At 54.3% G+C, this 22,263-nt stretch overlaps 1 protein-coding gene across 6 annotated transcripts in view; it reads left to right on the top strand.

Annotated features, from left to right (window-relative positions):
* Positions 1–22,263, top strand: part of LOC121444072 (brain-specific angiogenesis inhibitor 1-associated protein 2) — a 65,703-nt gene that overhangs the window by 23,368 nt on the left and 20,072 nt on the right. For all 6 annotated transcript variants that reach the window (XM_041645829.1, XM_041645825.1, XM_041645827.1 and 3 more), the window contains exons 4-6: positions 16,875–16,936; positions 17,515–17,586; positions 18,082–18,219. In XM_041645829.1, coding sequence (XP_041501763.1) covers positions 16,875–16,936; positions 17,515–17,586; positions 18,082–18,219 — 272 coding nt within the window. The remainder of the gene's footprint in view (positions 1–16,874; positions 16,937–17,514; positions 17,587–18,081; positions 18,220–22,263) is intronic.

The following is a 22,263-nucleotide window of genomic DNA, read 5'->3' as shown; positions in this document are numbered from 1 at the left end:
ATTTCTGACCACTTGGTCGGCATGTCCAAGACAGACTGATCTAGATATGGAAGGTCCCCATCGAGAGGTAAATCAGAGCCTCAGAGAATGTAGTCCCTTCCGGGGTGAAGGGGTCTCAGGTCTGTCCAAGTGTAGAAACACTACTCAGACCATCCTCTATTGTCCCTAATTACTTGTTTACAGGGGTCACTCTTTCTTTTTTGAGACAAAGTTATGCTGTGCTGTCTAGCCTGGTCTTGGACTCCTGGGTGCAAGAGCTCAATCCTCCCTAAACTTTAACCCGTGAAGTAGCTAGGACCAGAGGTGTGCTTCAACCCCCCTGTGAAGTAGCTAGGACCAGAGGTGTGCTTCAACCCACCTGGCTTAGTGATCCAATCTTGGTGGAGCCTATAAAGCCCACTCTTCACTATGGACTTCCTTCCAGGCCTTTCTGGCCCCGGCCCTGGCTGCACAGGGTGGGATTGGTTGTCAAGCATACAGGAGACCTAACCAGGCTAATTCTTTCCGTCCTGCTCTTTCTGGCCAACCCCTACCCCTTTCCTTCCTCCCAGTGCTTCTTGTCTTTGCTCTCCCACATAGGGTGATGGCCAGGGTGAGCTGCCCATGTCTCCAGCTCTGCTCTGGGAAGACAGCCTTGTTAGGATTGTGTAGCATTTCACAGGCAGTGGGCATCTGCCCCTCCCACCCACCCCAGTCCCCTCTGGAACTCTGTGCTTCATTCATTCTTCTCATGGGTCACAAGGGGTCATACGCAGCCCCTCCCCTGCACACACACACACGTAAACACACACACTCGCATGCACACACGCACACACACACGCACACACCAGTCTCTCCAGAGAGTACCCCCTCGTGCTGGACAATGAATGTCCAGGGAGTCGCTCTTGCTTCAGATGGTCCCCTAGAGACACCTCTTTGTTCCTTTTTTTCCCCTTTGGAGTAAGCGAGTGGCCTGGGCAGGGCCTGCCTTTGATCCTCTGTCTCTCTGTACTACAGACTGACCGCCCAGCCAGGGAAGGGCTGGAGACTGCAGACTCACGCAGGGACCATCCTCTCATCTCCACTTGGAGTGTTATTTTTCCCCTGCAGTGAGAAAGTCTGCAGCCTGTAAGAGCTCTGCTTTGATATAGCAGGCTGCTTAGTCAGGACTGGAGGGTAGCTCTGAGTTCTGCATCCTCACAGCCCTTCTGATGCCCTAGCCGGTAGCCACTCACTTGCTGGTCTGTGGTGGCCTCCCCTCTCTGGATCTCCTGTGTCTGTCTCTGTCTCTGTCAGAGATGCCCTGGTGCCAGAAACAACTCTGAGCAGGTGAGCCCCGTGCTTCCCTGTCACTGTGTGTGATCTGTATGTGAGCTTGGTTGCCACTTCTGCTTTCTTGGGATTTTTTGGTACTGGGGCTGACCAGCAACTTGGGATGATGAGAGTATCCATGCAGGTCTGAGCTCCAAGCCATTCATGAGTCTGCGGAGGTATGCACTGTTCCCTTGGCCAGGGAGCCCTGGGTGGTGGCCTAGGGCTGGACAGGTGCACCTGGAGCCAGCAACTCCGCTGTGCATCCGTCGAGCTCCCACAGAGGCTCGTGCTCCTTCGCCCGTGACTGAAATCTGGAATTGGCTAAGATGTGATAGCACCTGCCTCTCTGATCCATAACCCTGCTGTCCGGCAGCTGTAGGGCTGGCGTGGAGGATCCAGAGCAGGCCATAAATGGCCGCATGCCTTCCTTTATTTCTGGGCCTTGGGTGCCCACCATGGCTGTGGCGCTGGTGCTCTGTGTAGGTGGAAGGCATCGTGGAGCCTGTCCCCCACAGTGGACTGTTCACCAGCCTGCTGGACAGCTGTCTGCAGCTCTCCATCCCAAGATGACCGGGGCCTAGAACTGGGCTGGATCTGGCACGGGGAGAAGACCGGAACACTGATGTTCATGGTAGGGTGCGCACACCGGAACAGGTGGGCACGTGCTCAGGTGTTCTGTATGGACTTGGCATTCCATAGCCTTGTGGACTTGGGAAGGTGTGATGTCCGAAGTTAAGCAGTGAGCAAGGGACCCTCATGTCCCTCGTGTGGTCAGGTCTGTTTGAGGCAGTCTCTCCCAAGGCTCTGCGCAGGGCTGTCCCCTGAACTGACTGTTCTTCAACCCCTTGCCTGTCTCTGGAGGCTTCTTCTGTGCTTTGCTTTAAAGGGCTGCTTTGTACCTGCTGGGGCCTGCAGCAGGCTTGTTTGTGATCACAGGGACTTGTGTGCCTCAGCTGGGGCCCTCCTGGCTTCTGAGTCTCAAAAGGCCCAGGGGGAACCAGCAGATGGTCTGTGCTGACCACAGCCTCCAAGTAAGGATGCTTGAAGACAGGCAGCTCCGCCCTGCCTCAGAGTGTGGGCTTGGCTTCCGTCATGGGTCTCTGAGCAAGTGTGACGCAGTCATGTCCTGTCTGAAGTGTCCTGTCTTCTCAAGTGGTCTGAGACTGCCCCGAGGCTATAGCGTGGTTGCTTTCCCATATCAGGCTCGCTCAGCCAGTTGCACTGTGTGGCCCCAGGCATCCAGCTCTGGAATGGAGGGGGCTCAGACCTTTACCCCAAGAGGCCTTCCAGCTGTCCCCAGCGGCACCTGTTGGCCTAGGTAGTTTTGAAGATGCCGGCTTGTTGGGCTGCCGTGCTTTTTGTGAGGCCGTGAGGTGGTCTGACTGCATCCTGTTGCTCCTAGGTCAGGCGGAGCCCACCCACATCTGGTCAGGGAGCTGGAGTATCTCAGCCTTCCACTTCAGAGAAGAGGCTGTGGTCCCAGCCTCTCCTTGGGGCACGTGACAGCAACTGGGTGTGTTACCAGTTGTCGGAACCTCACAGGGCAGGATCCATCTTAGAGACTGCTGAATCCTGAGAGGCACTGTTGGAGGTCTTGATGAAACCCACTCCCTGGGAGCTGTGACTCTTGTCCATCCCTGAGGAGCCTGACTCTTGAGGTCCTGTCTGGGCCAGCTGCCTGTCAAGGTTAGGACAATAAAGGGATGAAGGGCTTGGCAATGCCTGAGATGAGTGGGGCTTCCCTTCACAGCTAACGACACTTCCTCTCAACTCGACAGTAAAAAATAAGGATCGCAGAGGTCCCTTAGACTCAAGCGAGGGTCCCATGGTTTTTTGTTTTTGTTGTTGTTATTGTTTTGGGGAGGGGGTTTCCAGACAGGGTTTCTCTGTAGCTTTGGAGCCTGTCCTGGAACTAGCTCTTGTAGACCAGGCTGGTCTCGAACTCACGGAGATCTGCCTGCCTCTGCCTCCCGAGTGCAGGGCCCCATGTTTTACCATGCCAAGTACACTGTGGACGTTGCTGGGCAGTTACTGGGCACCTTGACTCAGCTGAGGCTCTGGGGCTGCCAGCAGGGTAGGCTCAGGTGGCCAGACCTCTTGTGTGGCAGCCCTGGCCACCCTGCTGAGAGCCCAGCGGGGCTTCACTGAGGCTGTGGAGCGATTAATAGCAGTCTGAATTCGATTTGCTGAATCCTGGGCAGTGACTATGTGACAGTCAGGGGAGACGCAGCAGGTGTCCGTGTTCTTCAGCTCCTGGGCTGCTGTGTGATGGGAATATCAATGAGGACAGCAGTGAGAGAGCTGGTGGCTGCAGGGGCCTCCTGACTGGTGCTTCCCATCCTCGCCGTGTCACCTGGCTGCAGTAGGGCGGGCTTAGAGCCCAGCCTGGGGCCCTGCGAAGACAGCGGGCTTCCTTGCTGGCTCTGCTCCTGCTCTGAGAAGCTTGGCTCTACCAGGGTCCCAGGGTTGCCTAGAGGTGGGGTTCACATTCCCTTCCAGCAGCTCAAAGGCCCCCAGGGACACCCCCGAGCATAAGGCCAAACCCTAAGGACTGAGCTGCCCAGGAGTAACGGCAGCTCTGGGAGCCCCTCGAAGACTCACAGATCTGTGGTCAGCCTTGTGCCCTGAAGTCAAAAACCTGTTTATCACATCCGTTCTGACTCCAGGGAGGGCTAATGAGGGAGAGCACCAGCTGCTCACTTCTCAGTCAGCAGTTGGCACAAGGTGCTCCAGGCGTGGCCAGGTCTCTGCCCTTCCCTGGGTCCCCCAGAGCACTGGCTGTCAGGAGTATGGGCACATCAGGCACCTACATACAGACTGCGCTGGGAAGAGATGGGCCACTGGATGCAATAAGAAATGTGGGCAGGTACAGAGAGGGTCAGGGGTCTTCTAGTAGCCCTAGATGGCAAACTTAGAACAGGGTTCTTCAGGGCCAGTGGCAGGACTGGTCAAGAGTCCAGTCAGAGATGGGAGAGGTCCGGGTAGCCCTGTCCCCTGAAGAGCGGTTGTCACACGGGTTAGGTCATGGACGTCCTGTGCGCAGGAGGGAAGTGAGGTGGCCTCAATCCAAGGGCCTCTGAGATCATAGGTTTCTGTGACATAGTTTAAAGCAGTCTCAAAATAAAATAAAGCAATCAAACAAAAGCACCAAAAGGGGAGGGGGAAGAAGCATCCAGGTGTGGCGGCTCACGCCTATGATCCCAGTACCGGGGAAGCCAAAGCAGGATGATTATCAAGAGTTTGAGTCTAGCCTAGGGCTCCATGAGTTCCTGTGTCAAAAGACTAAGAGAAGCCAGGCCGTGGTGCACACCTTTAACTCCAGCACTTAGGAGGCAGAGACAGACAGATTTCTGTGAGTTTGAGTCCAGCCTGCTCTACAGAGTGAGTTCCAGGACAGCCAAGGCTACACAGAGAAACCTTGTCTCAAAAAACAAACAAAACTAAAAAGAAAGAGGGCTGGAGAGATGGCTCAGCAGTGAAGAGCACTTGCCATTCTTGCAGAGGACCTGGGTTCAATTCCTGGCATCCACACAGTGACTTCCAACCATCTGGCGATGTTCATGTGTACATATGTGCACATACAAACAAAACATATATATATACACATATATAAAATATATATTGCATACACATATGTATATATATGCGCACATGCAAACAAAACACTCACATATATATATAAAATATATTGCACACACATGTGTATATATGCCTATATACACACATGTATATATAATATATACAATAAATCTAAAATGTATATAATAAATTAAAAAATTTAACTAAAAGTAACTGGTCCAAACTTTTAATAACCAAAGGCTTTTAATAACTCTGTGGGCTTTTGTTATACTGCCCTTGGTATATGTTGGTATACATTGGAAGCATTTCACCACCTACCCGAGGTCTCATGAGAACAGTCACATCCCTGGAGACTGGGCTGGGTCTTGTCCCAGATAGACTAGCCAGCTGAAATGAGCATGTTGTGGACGATCAACATCCGCACAGTGTCCTAGAATGCCAGCTCCATCTCTTTAGTGTCAGAGGACAAAGATGAAAGGGACACTGGGCACAAGTCGTCAGAGAGGCATGGTCCATGGGACAGCAGCCCTCAGGAAGGCCATCTGCTGGTCTCCACCCGGGGAACTTCTGTCAGATCCGGAGCATAGTTGGATCCCAGGATGGATTTGGGAGATGTTCAGCAGAAGTTTGCAGTGTCTTCCGTCTCAAGAGCACGTCTTTCTGCACAGCACACAAACGCTGTGCATCCTTCAGGCTGCTGAGCTTGTGTGGAGTGTGGGTGACCCGGGTGCCTGTCCCTGTCTGCCCTGTGAAGGAAGGAACTTGCTCATGCCACCCCAAGCCTGGCCGGTGTGTTTCGGGGTAACACTGAGTGCATTTCTGGTCGCCAGCGCTGGGGTGTTTCCTCAGGACTCCGAGATGGCGCCACACAGGCCTGACAAGCCACATTGCTAACAAGCGTCTTTGGGGATACACTCGTTCCCTTGGATCAGCTGGTTCTCGGAAAATTAGCCCAGAAAGAATGCAATAGACTCTGTTCTAAGCTGCGGGCAAGAGCTTGAGCTCTCATACTGAGGGTGTCAGACAGCTTCCTGACCTGGTGTCTAGTTTGCTTTACCAAAGGAGCTTGGTCACCATGAATAGGAGTGGGAACGTGGCAGCTGCCCTCTGTGGTCCTCACAGACATCAGGTCCAAGAGAAGATAGACAGGACTGAGGACCAGCAGGTCTTGCTAAGATGCTCTCTAGTGAATGGGGCAGGGAGGGGTCCTGATGTTGTTGGAGCTATGATAAGTCTCTGGCCACTCATCTACGTGGGGAGAACATTGGATCAAGTCCCACCATCTTTGTCTCTCTGTGCAACAGCCACATCAGAGAGAGCCTATAGCTGCTTTGTGTACCATGACTCAGAAGCATGTGGTCCATGGCCAACCAGGATGCACTGAAAATTCCCAGATGGGAGCAGTCCCCTGGATGACACTGGACCAGGGGTCTGAGCAGGCAGAATGCAAATAGTGGCCAGTGACTCAGGACAGTGGACACTGGATTGGAGCCTGGGCTTGGCCCTACCTCTCCCTGCTTTTCTCAAAGTCCGAGCACCCATGGTCCAGCTGTTGAGACAACATGGACATCCAGGTGACACTTTGGACTTGTTTTGTTTCAGAACAACATGCCTATAAGAGCTGCTGTCTGCTGCCATCACCATGGCAACACAGCCATCGATTTTCTCTCGGTCACCCCCTGGCCACATTCCACTCTGGCCTTTCCATAGGTGGGAGAGGAGCTGTACTTCTGAAGAACTGGCGTCTGGAGAGTAGCTGAGGGAAGGCAGGATTAGTAACTGTCCAGGGGGCCCCTTGACTGTCTCACCTCCTGTCCGCCCCTTTCCCGCCCAGCGGTTTTAACAGCATGGTGTCCTGGCAGCCCCCTCTGTCTGTCTTCACCTAATGAGAGCTCTATATCGGGGCCTTGTTCAGGCTATGTTAATTAGCGCTTGGAGGTGCCTTTCCGCTCTGGAAGCCACCAGAATAATTGAACATTATGGATATTTGCTCCAGAAGGCTCTGGAAGGTGGAGGTGTGCTTACAGCCAAGTTTGAGCAGCTGACCCCTGGCATAGAGCCCCTCTGCCACCGCGGAGGGGATGCCAGATCTGGCTCCTCCCCGAATGACAGGGGTGCCCAGCAGTTGGGCACTGTTGTGCCTGAGTACCCCCTGATGACACTCCACAGCACAAGCGCCCTGCTCTCAGGCTCTCTTCCCCTTTCTGGGGACTGGAGCTCACTCCGGGAGGGCTGCGGCAGCTAGGGTCACCTGAAGGTTACAGACGCCCCCTCTCCAGGCCCTGCAAAGCTCACCTGGTCTGTAGGCACTCCACCCTTGAAGGCTTTGCTGAGAATATGGGGAGCATGTCAGGCACTTCCCTGCCAAGGCGGGCCTGAGGGAGGCTGTCCCTCTCCCAGCACAATGCCCATTTGCCACTGTTACAGCTTCCAAGTCAAGCTGTGCTTGTCTTGTCTTTCCTTCTGGATAAGGTTGGGCTCACAGGGCTCGTTAGCTGCTGGGTCCAGTTTCCTGACCCGGAAGGATCTGACTGATTCGCCATGTTCTGCTGGTCTGCCCCGACACTCCATTTTCCTATGCTTTGCTCCGGGGAGGGCCCAGGGGCAGAGTCCTGATGGTATAAAGAAAACTTAGCTCTCCTTGATTCCCACCGTCTACTGAGGCTCCCCCATGAGGTGCAGATAGAGTGCCTGGTCCAAGGGTCACACTGAGCTTCATGACACGGGCAGTTCTCCCTAGACTCCACACTGACTGTGTGAGCGTGTCATAGGGTCTAGCTGAAATCCCTGTAACTTTGCCACGACACTCATCCCCGTGGGAGCATGTCAGAGGGCAGTACACAACCTCCTCTAGAAAGAGGGCACTGAGGCACCTGCTGTTTAGAGACCCTGGGGGCTCTTTACTCTTTTTCTCATGCCTCGCCCACTCTGGCTGCTCTGAAGAGGGGACCGCCCAAGGACCAGCCCTCAGCAGGGGTGCTGTGCCTGTGGTATTGGAGGCAGGTGTCATCCAGCCCCTGCTCACCAGGCTCTTCCCCGAATCAGGAGACCTGGCCCCGGTGACTCTGGCAACCGGGTATAATATCCACTCATTGCTTAGCCACCTGCAGTCTGCCAGGGCCTGCAGCCCTTCCCTATAGGCCCCGTAGTAATTGAGGTCTGTTACTCAAACCACCCTCTTCTTCATGGGAACAGCTTTAGCCAGCAGATGGGCAGTGGACCTTGCTGCTAGGGAAGGTGGTATGCTTGGGAGACCGTGGCCTCACAAGGACCCTTGTTGGGCCACCCCTTTGTGTGTGATGCTAGCTGTCTTCTCATAGTCTTACCCACCCTCTCGTACCATGCCTGGAAGCCTGGGGTGGAGACCGCCTCCCTGTGATCACCTGAGTTTCCTTCCGGAAACAAGTGCCTGGCAGATCTGCTTGGCTGTTGGCCCAGGCCGATGGCACTAGTGAGTCCCGGACTTTGGTAGTGCACATGGAGAGGGATGCATCTCTTGTCTGAGTCCTGGCCTCCCACAGAATGTGCCCAGCCCTGCAGAACAACAGTCCAGTGATGTGCAGCCGCTCACACTGCACCCCGACCACTGCTTTACCGTAGATATCTTCATGGGTCTGGGCTGCGTTGATAGCAAAGTTTGCTTTTGGTCCTGGGGACTAAACTTAAGTCACTGGGCATAGTGACAAGTGCTTATACCCATAGAGCCATCACACTGAACAAGTGTTTCCTTCTAAGGTCTTTTTTGAAAATATTGTGCTCTCTCCATGCAGGATTAGGAGCCCCTCATCTGGGGACTGGGGCGGCCTTGGGTGGTGTCTGCAGGTGTCTGTTCTCCATTCCCCGCCTCCTTCAGTCTCTTAGGTTCCTCCTTCCCTGCAGCATCTTGTCATCTGCACATTATAAGAACACTGTTGTTTCTGAAAGAGAAAAGTAAGGCTGAATGTTTTGAATTTTTATTACATTCTTATTTTTGTGTGCACATAAGCATGCAAGGTGTTTGGGGGGTGCTGTGGAAGGACAAATTGCCAGAGTGTGTCTCCTTGTTCCTTACACCCCCAGGATCAGGCTCAGGCTGTCAGGCTTGATGGCAGCGCCTTTACCTGATGAGCTGTTTAGCTGGCCCAGGACTGAGTGTTTTAAGGCACAGTTGTTACAGAGAGTACAATGTAGGGGACACTCTGGAGTATGAGGTGAGGGCCCTGGCGTGCTATCCTCATAGGCTTGCCCAGCACAGAGCGCAGGCACATGGAGTGCTGGCTTGCCCGCAAGAGCAACAGGAACAGCTGCATCTCTGCTCTGTGGGTTTAAAGGGGACCCGTGGCAACCCTACTGTCAGGACACTGAAGATGTCCTGATGTGGCAAGACGTCCTTGCTCCTAGGACACAAACTGGGATACTGAGCTCGAGGCAGTTACAGTCTCTGCAACTGGCTCAGAAAAATCACATGCACGTGCTTAACGTCAGGAGGAGCACTGAGCAATGGGCGAGCCTTAACACTTGGAACTGTGGCAAAACCAGCGCTGTTCGCTGTACTGTCTCTGTGGCTCTCCCATAGACTCTAGGGGGTGGGGTGGGGAGACCATGTGCCTGCCTCCCAGCCACAGAGCCACAGCATCCCCCCTTTCATCTCCAGGCAGCTTCCCACCATGGGAGCTCCTGGGAGTGGCTGTAGAACCAGCCTACCCAGGATTCACCCACAGCTGCAGCCAATGGTGTGGCTGAGTCTGCACTGCCAGCACTCAGAGTCTGAGGAGACTTCCTGGTGCTTGCCAAGTTCAAGTGGAAGGTGAGGTCTGCTCTGTTTAGAACTGGGAAGAGCAGCAAGGCAGGTCCCACTGCTGCTGCCTGAGGCCTCATCAGCCACTGTCAGCCACAGGTATCCCCAGAACCCATGCCCCACCCCATCTCCCATACCACTCCCCAGAACCCATGCCCCACCCCTCTCCCGTACCGCACCCCCCCCCCCCCATTCTGTTCCGAGTCTCTATGGCCGGCCTTCCCAGGCTTCTCTGAATGTATCACAGGCCCTCTTACCTGACAGTCCAGATGGTTTTAAGCACCTGAGTTTGGGTGGAGACGCCTGAGGTCTGCCTCTGCATAGGCTCCTCCCTCAAGTCTAATCTTTCCAGAGTTCTGAAGACACCACCTCTGTCACCTGTTCATGTGCATCTGTCATCCCCACAGTACCCGCCACCTCCAGGGCACTGTCTTCCATGTCCAGGGCCCTTCCTCTGACTGGGGCTTGATCCTGCGCCCTACACTGCCTCTGCAGGCTGCCCCCGCACTCTCGCCTTCAGCCTTACTGGAGGTATGAGGACTCCCCTGGAAGCCATGTGCCCCTTAGCCCATTTCCTTCTTGTTACGAACTCACTGGGCACCCAGTGGTGCCAGCACTGCTTCTTGAGTGCCACCACGTCCCTCAGTTTCCCAGCTGCTAGCCAGCCTCGGGCTCCGCGTGTAGCTGTCAAAGCCTCTGTGCTTTTCTGTCGGGTCTTGGATACTGCCCACGTTGATCTTGAACTCCTGGTCTTAAATGCTCCCCTTTCCTCAGCTCCCCAGGACCAAGTCTGGGTGTGTCACACTGGGTCTGTGTAATTTTGAAATCGGCCTGAAATTAGTTAGGAATAGAAGCAGACGGGACTGAGCCCTAAACCTCAGAATTCCAACATTTGGCCATCCCAGTTCCTGCCAGGCGAGGGCAAGCCAAGATGAATCGAGTGTTTCCAGGAGCAAGCCCTTAGTTTACCCTCCGGGAGGATGTGGAGCCTCCAGGGAGAACTGTGTTCTTGCTTTGTCTTCAGAATAGTCTAGGAGTAGCCGGGGCAGGGACAAGGACAGGGTTCTTAGGGGAAATCCAGACCAGTTCAAGCCCCTTGGCCACCTTGGCAAGTTCCACCTCTGTGTGGGGAAACCCTCAGTCTTCTAAAGTTCCTCCAGTCTTCAGATGGCCGTTGTCCTGGCAGAGGTGTCATAGTGGCAGAAGTGAGACCCCTAGTCTGCCCATACACTAAGTTCTGGCTGCCGGTACCCTTTCTGGCTGTATACCTGAGAGGGCCTCAAAAACGTGTATCATGCCTGGCACACTTCCTAGCACTCAGGAGGTAGAAGCAGGTGGATCTCTGAGTTCAAGGCTAGCCTGGTCAACATAGCAAGTTCCAGAATAGCCAGATCTACATAGTGAGACCATGTCTCACAACAATGACAAAAGAAGGTATATCACAGGACTGGAGAGCTCACTAAGAGGTTAAGAACACTGGCTGCCCTTCCAGAGGCCCTGCATGGCCACTCACAACCATCTGTAAGTCCAGTTCAGTATATTCAACTGCCAGTTCTGGCCTCCATGGCACCAGACACACCTGTGGTGCACAGATATCTGTATATCTCAACACGCGCGCACACCATGTTAAAAAGCATGCAGCAGGAAGACTGATCACATGAGGTCATACTTAGGGCTGTCATGACCCTGTAGGCCTTCCGCCACAGCTGCCCTGGATGCGAACAATTGAGCTGGACAGTTTTGTGTTAATTTAACCCAAGCTCTCAGAGGAGAGAACCCTCTATTGAGAAAACGCCTCCATAGGATTATGCTGTAGGCAAACCTGTGGAGCATTTTCTTAATTAGCGATCGATAAGGGAAGGTCTAGCCCGTTGTGGGTGGTGGCAGCCCTGGCTGGTGGTCCTGGGTTCTATAAGAAAGCAGGCTGAGCAAGCCAGGAAGAGCAAACCAGTAAGCAGCACTCCTCCATGATCTCTGCATCAGCTCCTGCCTCCAGGTCCCTCCCCTTTTAGAGTTCCTGTCCTGAATTCCTTTCATGATGAACTCAAGGTTAGACTTTGATGATGTGGAAGTGTAAATCAAATAAACCCACAGGTGCTTTTGGTCATGTTTCATCACAGCAGTAGTGACCCTAAATACAACAGAAATCGACACCAGGAGTGGGGTTTAGGAAGAGCTCTTACAGAATGACTCCATATATAGGGATTTGTATATATAGAGAGAGGAAGGAGATTTATTAGAATGGCTTACAGGCTGTGGTCCAGTTAGTCCAACAATGGCTACCTACCACTGGAAGGCCCTAGAATCCAAGCTGGATGTCACCGCTGGTCTTCGTATGCCCCAGAATCCTGAAGTCGATGCTAATGTCAGTGAGAGGATGGACTTGCCAGTGAGTGCAAGCAGTCAGGCAGCCTAGATACGTGTTCTTTCCACCCAAAGAATGTTAATTGGCCAAGGAAAGGGAGTCTCCTAGGTGTGGTTGCATACACCTGTGTCCCAGTATTCAGGAGGCAGAGGCAGGAGCATCGGGAGTTCAAGGCTCTCTCTAAGGCTATATAGTGAATTTGCTCCTGACTCCAGCCTGAATGAAATATGTGAGATCTTATCTCCAGAAGTCTTTAAAACTGAGGCTTTGGGGTGACATGCAGGGTGACTCAGACCTTTTAGCTGCTTGACTCACTCTACATTGGTAGAGGCTGAGGAGGGTGTGGTCTCCTGCAATGGCTACCTGTGTTTCTCAACTTTATCCCAAATGTGTTGTCTCTGGCACCCATATGTGCTTTTGGGGGGATCTTACCTCCTATGTTCCCCAATACTTGGGGTCCTGGAACCCTCCTGTGTCCAGCTGTCCTAGCCCCAGTGCCACCCTCTTCGGTTACTGCTCCCTCCTTTGATGCACAAAGGCTGACTCACTACCCTGGCATGCCAGGGGCTTCCGTCTCTCTGGGATCTGCCATGCCAGGGCCCTGGGTTGGGCCACCTGCTGCCAGTCACCCCTGCTGATACTCCACTCCCTGGAGAGGTTCATGAGGTGGCAGCTGTAAAGATTTACCTCCCTCATTCACTGTTTGCTCTGGCACATTGGGCCTCGTTCGTTTCCCAATCTGATCCGGTTTTTCAAGTTTGGGGCCCACCTGTGCTGTGGCCCTGGCGCTCTAGGTCCCCAGGAGATGGGGTGGATTCTTCCCGTGGCTGGAGAGGTGGCTCAGTGGTCAAGAGTCCATACTGCCTCTACAGAGGACCCAAGTTTGGTTTTGAGCACCCATGTCAGCAGCTCACAGCAGCCTGTAACTCTAGCCTCAGGGATCTGATGCCCTCATCTGGTCTCCACTCGTGTGCACACACCCCCAACATCATTACAATAAAACATCTTTTTCTAAAAGGAAGCAAGCCTCTTTTTTGTAGCACAGCGCACCTGGAAAGATCTTCCTGGGAAAGGAGAGGGTGGGAGATCTTAGAGCCCACAATGAGGGCCCAGCCCTGCTTCTTTCTCTGTCCCTCCTGGCCTGCAGTCCTTCAGATGCAAGAAGTGCACAAGGGCCAATGGACAAAACTTCTCGTGGCCTCTGGCAGAAATCAATACCCCTGGCTGCAGACTCCCCCTCTGCAGTGGGGTGCTCGGGGTGGCTAGTTGTGCCTCCCCTGCATGTTGTGCTCATGGTACTCCAGGGGTTAAGTGCTGGCGGCTGTGCATGTTCAGGCCCTACTGCACGTGGCTTCCTGCAGCTGCCTGTAAAATGCAGTTTAAAATTCACCATGTGGGCTGATCTTGCACGGCACCAGCTTGCATCGCTATCTCTCTCTCTCTCTCTCTCTCTCTCTCTCTCTCTCTCTCTCATATGCATACACACATGCACACGTGTACCCTGTTCTTTGCCTTTGCCTAGGTGGGCCCCTGCATGCATACCCACCATATGTGGGGGTGGGGACAGGCTACCCAGCTGGGGCTCTGAACTGAGGGTTCTAGTGGATCAGGACACTGCTCTGTGTCTGAGTGTTGACACATCCCAGATGGAGCAGTAACTGCTGTCCTCTTGGGCCTGACACCCATCAGCAGAACAAAATCCTATGAGACCCTTCACACACCCGTGGGTATCGGGAGTCCCCTGTAAGGATCTGCTGTCTGATCACACCACTCTCTGAGGTTCCTGGACTGGCGTACACTGCTCTCTGTGTCTTGGCATTGACTCGTCATTCTGGAAGGATCTGCTGTCTGATCACACCACTCTCTGAGGTTCCTGGACTGGCGTGCACTGCTCTCTGTTTGGTCTTGACATTGACTCGTCATTCTGGCCCTAAAGAATGTGGCCAGAGGAAAGAGCAACAACCTATAAGGAGATCTCTAGCTTGGTCGCCACTGCCCCGTTCCTCCTCGTGTAGACCTCACAGCCATTTTGAGGGGCTGGTCGCACAGGCCAAAGGAAGGGTGAGTGGGCGTAATCCAAAGTGAGAGAGTAAGGCCAGTGCTGCCAGGGACTCAGGTGGGTTCCCCTGCCAGGCCAGACTGCATACCCATTGTGGTTGCATGCTTTCCCCCTGGGTGTAGTTATAGCTCATTCCCAGGTATCTGGGATGTTAAGAGCCAGGAGATAGACCCCAGACCCTCTGAGTCATGAAAACATGATCAAGCAAAGCCCAGAGTACTTCTGGGTCCTTCTTTGTCTCGGGGGCAGCGGGTTTCCATCCTATGGAACTTACAGATGCAGAAAAACATGAAGGACCCTAGGACTTGCTACTCGGGGGCTTGTATTTCTTGCTTGCACACTGGTGGCTTCTGGTCTGAGTGTAGAAAGCTCTGTGGCTTTAGGTTTCCCATGAGCCCTGTTCTGAGCATGTGGGACATTGCCCTGGTGACCCGCTGAACGGTCGACATGCCTGGGCACGTGTGCTGGTGGCAACCAAGGCCACGTCCCCATGGGGACCATGCCTATGGCCCCACCTCTCCCCTGGCCTCATCTGTTTATCTCAGCAGCGATAAGGGACCAGGTTCCTTCACAATAAATTCTGTCCCCTTGTGCTCCCCAGTCCCTTCAAGCACAAGGGAGTCCAGGTCCAGAGTGGGCCAGGAGTAGGACTTCCGTCCTCTTTAGAGGGGTCTGGCAAACCTGAGGCCACTTGCCCTGACCCTTGGTGTATAAGTTGTCACTGACTTTGTGACCACAGCTTCCTATTGGCCATACACAGTTATGACAGGGATGCAGTTTCTGGGGTAGTCATTGTCCCCTTGCCATAAGTGTTAGGCTTCATGCAGGTCTGTGGTCATACACCTAGGGCGTGGTGCCGGGCAGACGCCTGTGCAGTTTTTACCCCTGGCATCCACGGTACGTTTATCCAGGTGACCCAGGTGGTTTGCTCACAGCTCCCGCCCAGCTGTTGTGTTTGCCCTTTGCCCACAAAGGATGACCTGCAAGGCGGTGGTCAGCAAGCGGTGTGGGGCTGGTATGGTGAGTCGTAGATCTGGCCACTGCCCACCCTGCTGACCTGGAGAGTCCTTTGCTACTGACGGTGGCTGGTGTGGCCTCACACACGATGCTAACTGGTGTAGGAAATCTGTGCAACACCCGATTTTCAGTCAGTGCTCAGTGTCCCTGTGGTCATTGGAATTAAAACAATAGCTCATGGGCCAAAGAGGGTTCCCCAAGAATCTGGCCTCCCCAGACCTGGATGAACTCCCCAGGGGAAACTGATGTCCCAGAGGAAGGCACCCTCCAGCTAAGGCTTCTGTTGTCAGAGGATTTCTTCTGGTTTCCAGTTGGCGACAGTGGATGACAAAGAGGGACTCCTGGGGAGAAAAATTCTGCGCCCGGCAGGACCAGAGGAGCAGCTTAGCAGCATACACTTCAGCCTCCAGACACAGACATGGGTCTCCTTCTCCGTGTCTGTCCATAGCACCCAGCCAGGGTCCCGGACTTCCCCAAAAGTTACCAGCTAGTTGCCAGGCAGGCAAGTGGAACTAGACTACTGGGTTTCTCTACACAGGAGGAGATGAGAGAGTCTGCCCTGCAGGCAAGATGGCCCGGGGCAGAGAGGGCAGGCAGCCTTGTTGGTCTTGGTTAGAGGCATTGTGTGCCCGACCCGTTCGTTACATGTCTCCTGTGGCCAGCTGAGCATGACTTGGGGTCTCAGGCCCCTGGAAAAAGAAAGGGAGCGGGAAACTTGTGCTCATTTGACAACGGGAGATACATGACAGGTCAAGGGCTCCTAACCACGACCCTTCCGGCTGCCTGCCCGGCCTGAGCCATCATCCCTAGGTTTGGAGTGGGAGGCAGGTGCTGGGATCTGATTTGCTCATTGTTGGACTTAAAGGAAAGTGTGCGGGGCCCTTGGTGCTCAAGGCTCTTACCTTCTACTTTCTTCTGTTGTGTGCTTGTCAAAAGCAGGAGGTGGTTATTGGCAGCTTAGTGTCGGCTCTGTAGATAGGGCTCAGCTCAGCTGGGCAAACAGACACTAGTCCAGCCTGGAATGTGTGCCCCAGGCAAGTGATGTCCCAGCTAGAAAGGCCCTGGATGGTATTGACTGATGAACCTCTATTGTTTCAGTCTACCCTTCACGTGTAGGCCAAGCCACATCAGTTCCCCAAGCATTGGTGTCCTGGGGAAACATTTATGGAGCCGTAGCCATGCCCAGTGCTCCGTGGCACGTGAGCCTAGGCCTCTGCCAAGCCGGTCCACAGCACCAGCCCACCAGCTCGGCTGACACCACGGGTCAAAAGGGCACATTCTTCCAGGGCAAGTGGCTCTGAGACCACTTTGTCCTCCTGGGACTCATGCCAGCTGAGGACCCAGGGCCCAGAATGCCTTTCTCATGCAAACTGGCAGTGAGGCCTTGGGTCAGAGAGGGTGGTTTTTCTGTGCCTTGCACAGGAGGTGTGTCTGCTCTGGTGTGTGGCTCAGTACATCACTGGCTGGTGTGAGGTCTGTGTAGGTGCCGTTTGTGATGCACGCGGTTAAAAGCCTGTCTGCACAGGGCCTCCCGCCACATGTCCCTGCCCTATGTGTGTGCTTCCATGTGGACACCTGAACTGCCCATAAGGATGCCAGGCACGCTAACTCAGATTCTAACCCCTCATCATTTTAGACTCTTCTGTTCCTTCTTCCCCTCCCACCGGGGTTTTTTTTTCCAGAAGCTCCTCTGTCTAGAGTCACGGACCTTCTGTGGTGTCCAGTATTTAGTCCTGGTGTAGGCTCAGTGACTGGAAATATCTAACCCACTTTCTTTCCTCCAGGGGACGTCCTCTTCCAGATGGCTGAAGTCCACCGGCAGATCCAGAACCAGCTGGAAGAGACGGTGAGTGTGGCCTCTGGGACCTCCACCTTGGGTTCCAGGAGCAGACATGGGTGAGCAGTTGGGTCCTCAGCTGAAGAGGACCGGCTATGTGCTTTATCTGTGTGTCTATTGGGACTTCCGTAGCTATGCGGTCAACACTCAGAGACAGGAACACAGGTCACATGAGTTACAGTGATCTGCCGGGAAGATGACTGTGTCTTGGGGTCCCGGGAAAAGAAAGGAAATCAGGGCCTCATGCTCGGTTGGCCACGGGGACCTGTGATAGGTCAGCCGTGGAAGGGTCACTAGTGCCTTGATGATAGCCCTAGCCAGGTCCCCGTTCTTGCTGCTCATGGGTGGCAAAGTCAGAGTTTTCTCTCGATTCAGGTTCAGTTCCTTCAGCCCTTACCTGAATGATCCATCAGAGGGAGGGTGGTGGAAATGGGGTGTCCAGGCTTGAAAGACTCCTGTCCCATCCTCACCTTTGGGAGCCTCCTGGCCCCTTGGGGCCTGCATGGTACCGTGTCCAGGCTGGCTCTGCTCCCGTTGCCTGCGGCGTGTCTCACAGCTGCCTAACAGTGTTTCCTCCCTGCCTCCAGCTGAAGTCTTTCCACAATGAGCTGCTCACACAGCTGGAACAGAAGGTAGAGCTGGACTCCAGGTACCTGAGTGTAAGTACAGTCTGCGCCGTGCTTGCTGGGCCGCCATTGCCAGGCCTGCCTCTGCCTCTGCCTCTCCTGGGGATCTGTCTCCTAGCTGGACTCCCACCCTAGTGGCCTAGAGAAGAGCCGTGTGCAGCTCCCCTGCCTCTCAGCCTCTCGTCATAAGCCCTTGGCTTGTACCGTAGGACCCGCTGAGTGCCTTGTCTGTGCCTCACTGTTCTTGCCGCTCAGCCCAGGCAAGTCCAGTACCCACCACCCAAGTTTATGGCCTTGCACCTACCGTTAGGGCCAGGGAATGAGGACAGGCTGCTTCCAGGTCTGATTTTGGTCTTGGAGGTTAGGGATCTGCCAGAGGAAGACAAGGAGGAGGCCTGCAGCTGTGGCCCCTGCCTCACTCTGGCCAGCGGGAACCTGCTGTGGCTAGGGAGTGGGGAGGATGGAGGAAGGGGCATCGAGCGGTCTGCAGCACTCACAGGCATCCACGGTTGTGTCGTGGTTCCCCAGGCTGCACTGAAGAAGTACCAGACAGAACAGAGGAGCAAAGGTGATGCCCTGGACAAGTGTCAGGCGGAGCTGAAGAAGCTCCGCAAGAAGAGCCAAGGGAGCAAGAACCCTCAGAAGTACTCGGACAAGGAGCTGCAGGTAGGGCGGCAGCTGCCAGCACACGGGCGCGTAAAACTCCAGGCTGCAGCTGTGGCTTCATGCCCCTTTCTTGGCAAGGCAGAGCTTCCCTATCCGCCCATGAGCTCACTAGGTGTCTGTCAAGGGAGGGGGAAGCCCCCAGGTGTGGCAAGGCAGGGCTGGATTTCTGGAGTGACAGCCTAAGTCCTTGAGCCAGAGGAGTGGTTAACTCAGCAAAGATGTTGGGAAGGTTCTAGGCTACCATGCAGAGGCTCAGGCTAACCCTCCCCTTGACCCCTTTGGATTCCTGCCCAGGAGCCAGACCCCAGACTGCTTTTCTAACCAATCTTTGGTCACCCACTCCAGGCTGGTCAGTCAAGGTCATCTGAGGCAGATGGCCCTGGAGGCTTCCAAGGGCTGGATTCACGGCCATTTTCTCTGCCACTTACGTCAGAATCTAGGACAGTGTCCTGAGACTGAGCAGGCCGAGAAACCCCTCACCTACTCTTGCAGGCCTAGCTGCACAGATAAAAAGGTGTACCGCAGGACACCCAGTGTTTGTAGAGGAACACAGGGCCTGGAGGGAACAAGGTGTGCTCCAAGGCCTGGGGTCCCCACTCTTACCTGTAGCATCAGACAGCACCCACCACCCAGGCACGTTCCTGCCCAAGACATGTGATTTTCCTCTTGCGCCCATAGTGCCCCTGGCATCTCCCCGAGGCCCAGGGGAGTGGGGAGGACTGAGGATGCCAAGGTGGCCTAGGAGAGTTGTCGCTAAGCACATGCACTCCTGATGGGGAATTTCACAGGCCCATGGGGGATTCTGCCCTGAGTCCGTCTGTCCTAAACAAGAGAGCAGACCTGGACAGCACTCTTCATGGGAAGGGGTTGCCATAGCAGGAAGCTTACAGTCCCTGCAACCTGCCACTGCAATCTCACACGTACAGTTTTTGCAACAGGATGCCTTCCACCTCAGACACATTTTCCTGAGTCCCGGGTCTTTGTTTTGATTATCTGTATATGTTTGTGTGTGTGAAGGTACATGTATATACAGGCACACATTCATATATGTGTGTGCAGAGGCCAGAGGACAACCTTAGGTCATTCCTCCTTAGACTCTTTCCGTCTTCTTTCCAAGAGTCTGGCCGACTTGAAGCTTGTCAAGTAGGTTAGGCTGACGGACCAGTGAACCCAGGGATCCACCTGTCTCTGCTCCCCAGTGCTGGGATTACAAGTATAGACCTAGGTTTATTGTGTGTTTTTCAGTGTGGGTTCTGGGGCCCACACTCAGGTCTTCACACTTGCAGGGCCAACACTTTATCGACCTAGTACAGCTCCCAGCCGTGTTTTGTTTTTTGTTTGTTTTTCAAGATAGGGTTTCTTTGTGTAGCCGTGGCTGTCCTGGAACTCACTCTGTAGACCAGGCTGGCCTCAAACTCACAGAGATCCCCCTGCCTCTGCCTCCCGAGTGCTGGGATAAAGCAGTGGTATGCACCACTCCCGCCCAGCTTACGTTGTTAGTATTTTTAATGACCCTCTGTGATCCATGGCTGCCTCCAAGGACATGTTCAGGCTGAGGCTGTCACACAGGGGACGCTGTGAGCCTTCTGGGGTTGTTTGTGGGCAGCCCCTCAGGTGAGCTGCAGGATTAAGGAACAGATATACATTCATCAGTGTCCAGCTCTTGGTGCCTTTTGTCAGTTTACTCTCAGACGGCCAACAGACATCACCCTGCTGCCTGAGAGGGGAGCAGGCTCTTCAGTGCTGGTATGGGCTGTGCAGGTGTGGGCCACGCAGGTGCGGGCTGTGCAGGTGGGATGGCTCCTCAGTGCAGGCATGGACCATGCAGGTGTAGGCCATGCAGGTGTGGGCCGTGCAGGTGTGTGCAAGTGGGATGGCTCCTCAGTGCAGGCATGGGCCATACAGGAGGGCTTTCCATCTGTGAGCACACAACCTAGAGGGAACCTTCGAGGCACCAGTTTAGCAGCCCGGTGATGGGCTTATCTTGTTTACCCCCTGGTGACAGCCTTATTTAGACACTAGACACTGTAGAATACACGTAAAACCTATAGTACAATGGGCTTTAGTAGATCGGTAGAACTGTACAACCGTCACACCAATCTGCAGCAGTTTACCAACCTAAAAAGAAGCCCGTAGCCAGCAGCATCCACCCCCATGGCCCCCACCCCCACCCATCACCTACGCTCCCCACTCGAGAACACCTACCTGCTTTCTGTCTCTGTGGATCTCCGTGTTCTAGACATCAGCTGCCACTGAGTCACACCGTGTGACTTTGAGTCTGGCTTCTTGCACCGAGCTTGTTTTCAAGGTCTGTCCATGTTGAGCACGAATCAGCCAATCTCCCCTCGCCAAGTCAGTGTTCTCCCGTCCACAGTTGAGTGGCCTGCCTTGACAAGGGTGGCGGATCCCTTTTCTTCTCAGCCCACGCTGCCCAGGCAGCCCACGCTGGGGCGAAATCACTGTGAGTTTCCATCTAAGGCTGCAATGTGACTGGGACCTCACTGAGGGTATCCTGAGACTCAGGGAAGGACAGGCTAAGTGTGAAGGCCAGAGCTGCAGGCTCTGTTTCCATCTTATTCAGGTGTGGCTCAGAGGGCTCATCTCCCCCCTTTCTCTCTTGCTTTCCTTTTCTTTCTCTCAGGCCTCCTCTTCCCCACCCCACTAATGTCAACCGTCTCGAGAAAAACTCAGTCCAGTCTCTGCTGTTGGTCACAGAGCCAAGGGTAGAGCTTGTTCCCCTCAGCTGCCTGTGGCTGTGGCTCTGGACTTCTGTATGGCACCGGCAAGGCTTTTTCTTGCAAGTAGAAAGGCCTGCTGACTACTGTATACTCCGGTCCTCAGCGGCTGCCCAGGACTTTCTGGGTGTCTGCTTCCCTTGGGGCTGTAGTGGCCACCTCCCCAGTGGGTCCTGGTTTGACCTGACAGGCTAGGTGGTGGAAGAGACTTGGATATCTTGCCCTGCTTCAGCACTTATGGGCTTTGTGGTTTTGAGCAAGGTGAGGTCTTTCACTTCCTAGCCCCTGAGTCATACCATGTGACTTTGTGCCTGACTTTCTGCTTTCAAGGCCGTCCATGGCTTTCCTACTGTTGATCACGAGATCATCTCTGCACGGCTTTCAAGGCCGTCCATGGTTTCCCTACTGTTGATCATGAGTTCATCGCTCTTTTTCACACACGTGAATCACAGCTCCTACTACCTGTGAGGATGCTGTAGGTACCCAGCATGTTTCCCTGGAACTGCCGCTGCTGTGGGAGGTCATCCTGATCATATGAAGGTGTCTTCTGGTAGACGTGTGTAACCCCAGACTCAGATGCCTACCCCTCAGGCTCCCGTGTCTGAGTACATCAGCTTAGGTCTGACAGGACGAGGTGTTCCTGCCCCTTCTGTAGGTGTCCTCAGAGGTCAGAGCAGATGCTGGTGCACTGGGGAAGGACAGTGACTTCCTACCCAACCTTGGTTGCCTGAGACAGTGAGAGAGCATGGCTCTGGGCTTCAGGCGACTGGAAGGGTGGCCTCCCAGTGAGTCCACTGCAAGCAGGTGCTGTAGCCATGATAGCACCCTGGGCTTGGGTGCCTCCTGGCTTTCTCTCTTGGAGGTGTCTCACGCCAACTTCTTTCTAGTTTCAGCCTTATCCAAGGCCCCCTTTGGCCTGTCCCAGAGCGTGGTTGCATAGAGTTCTGCCAGGCCCTTCTCTGCCCAAGTCCCAAGGGCTCTTACTCGGCTGCCTCTTGACTCCTGTACACGCCCTGTATTCCTCTGGCCCCTCAGTGGATGGCCTGTACTTACCTCGCTGTGTCGGTTTGGATTTACATGAATTGTTGCTGCTGTTGGCAGGCTGTGGGTCGGGGGGCAGGGTATTAGAGATTGAACCCAGCGCCTTATATATGTGAGGCAAGCACTCTGCCTCTAAGCCATATCTGTCTATACACCTGGATCTATAGAGAAGTTGGGTTTTTTTCGGAGGGGGGGAGCTTGCCCACCCTTCAACTCAGGACAGGTCTATGAGCTTGAATTCATCTGCCTCATCTAGCTGTGTACGGGC

Source organism: Microtus oregoni, unplaced genomic scaffold, assembly GCF_018167655.1.
Source record: "Microtus oregoni isolate MIOR12 unplaced genomic scaffold, Mior012 000117F_ref0000505, whole genome shotgun sequence".
Taxonomy (NCBI): Eukaryota; Metazoa; Chordata; class Mammalia; order Rodentia; family Cricetidae; genus Microtus; species Microtus oregoni.
The sequence above is the reverse complement of the archived record's forward strand: the minus strand, read 5'-3'. Positions and strand labels throughout refer to the sequence as shown.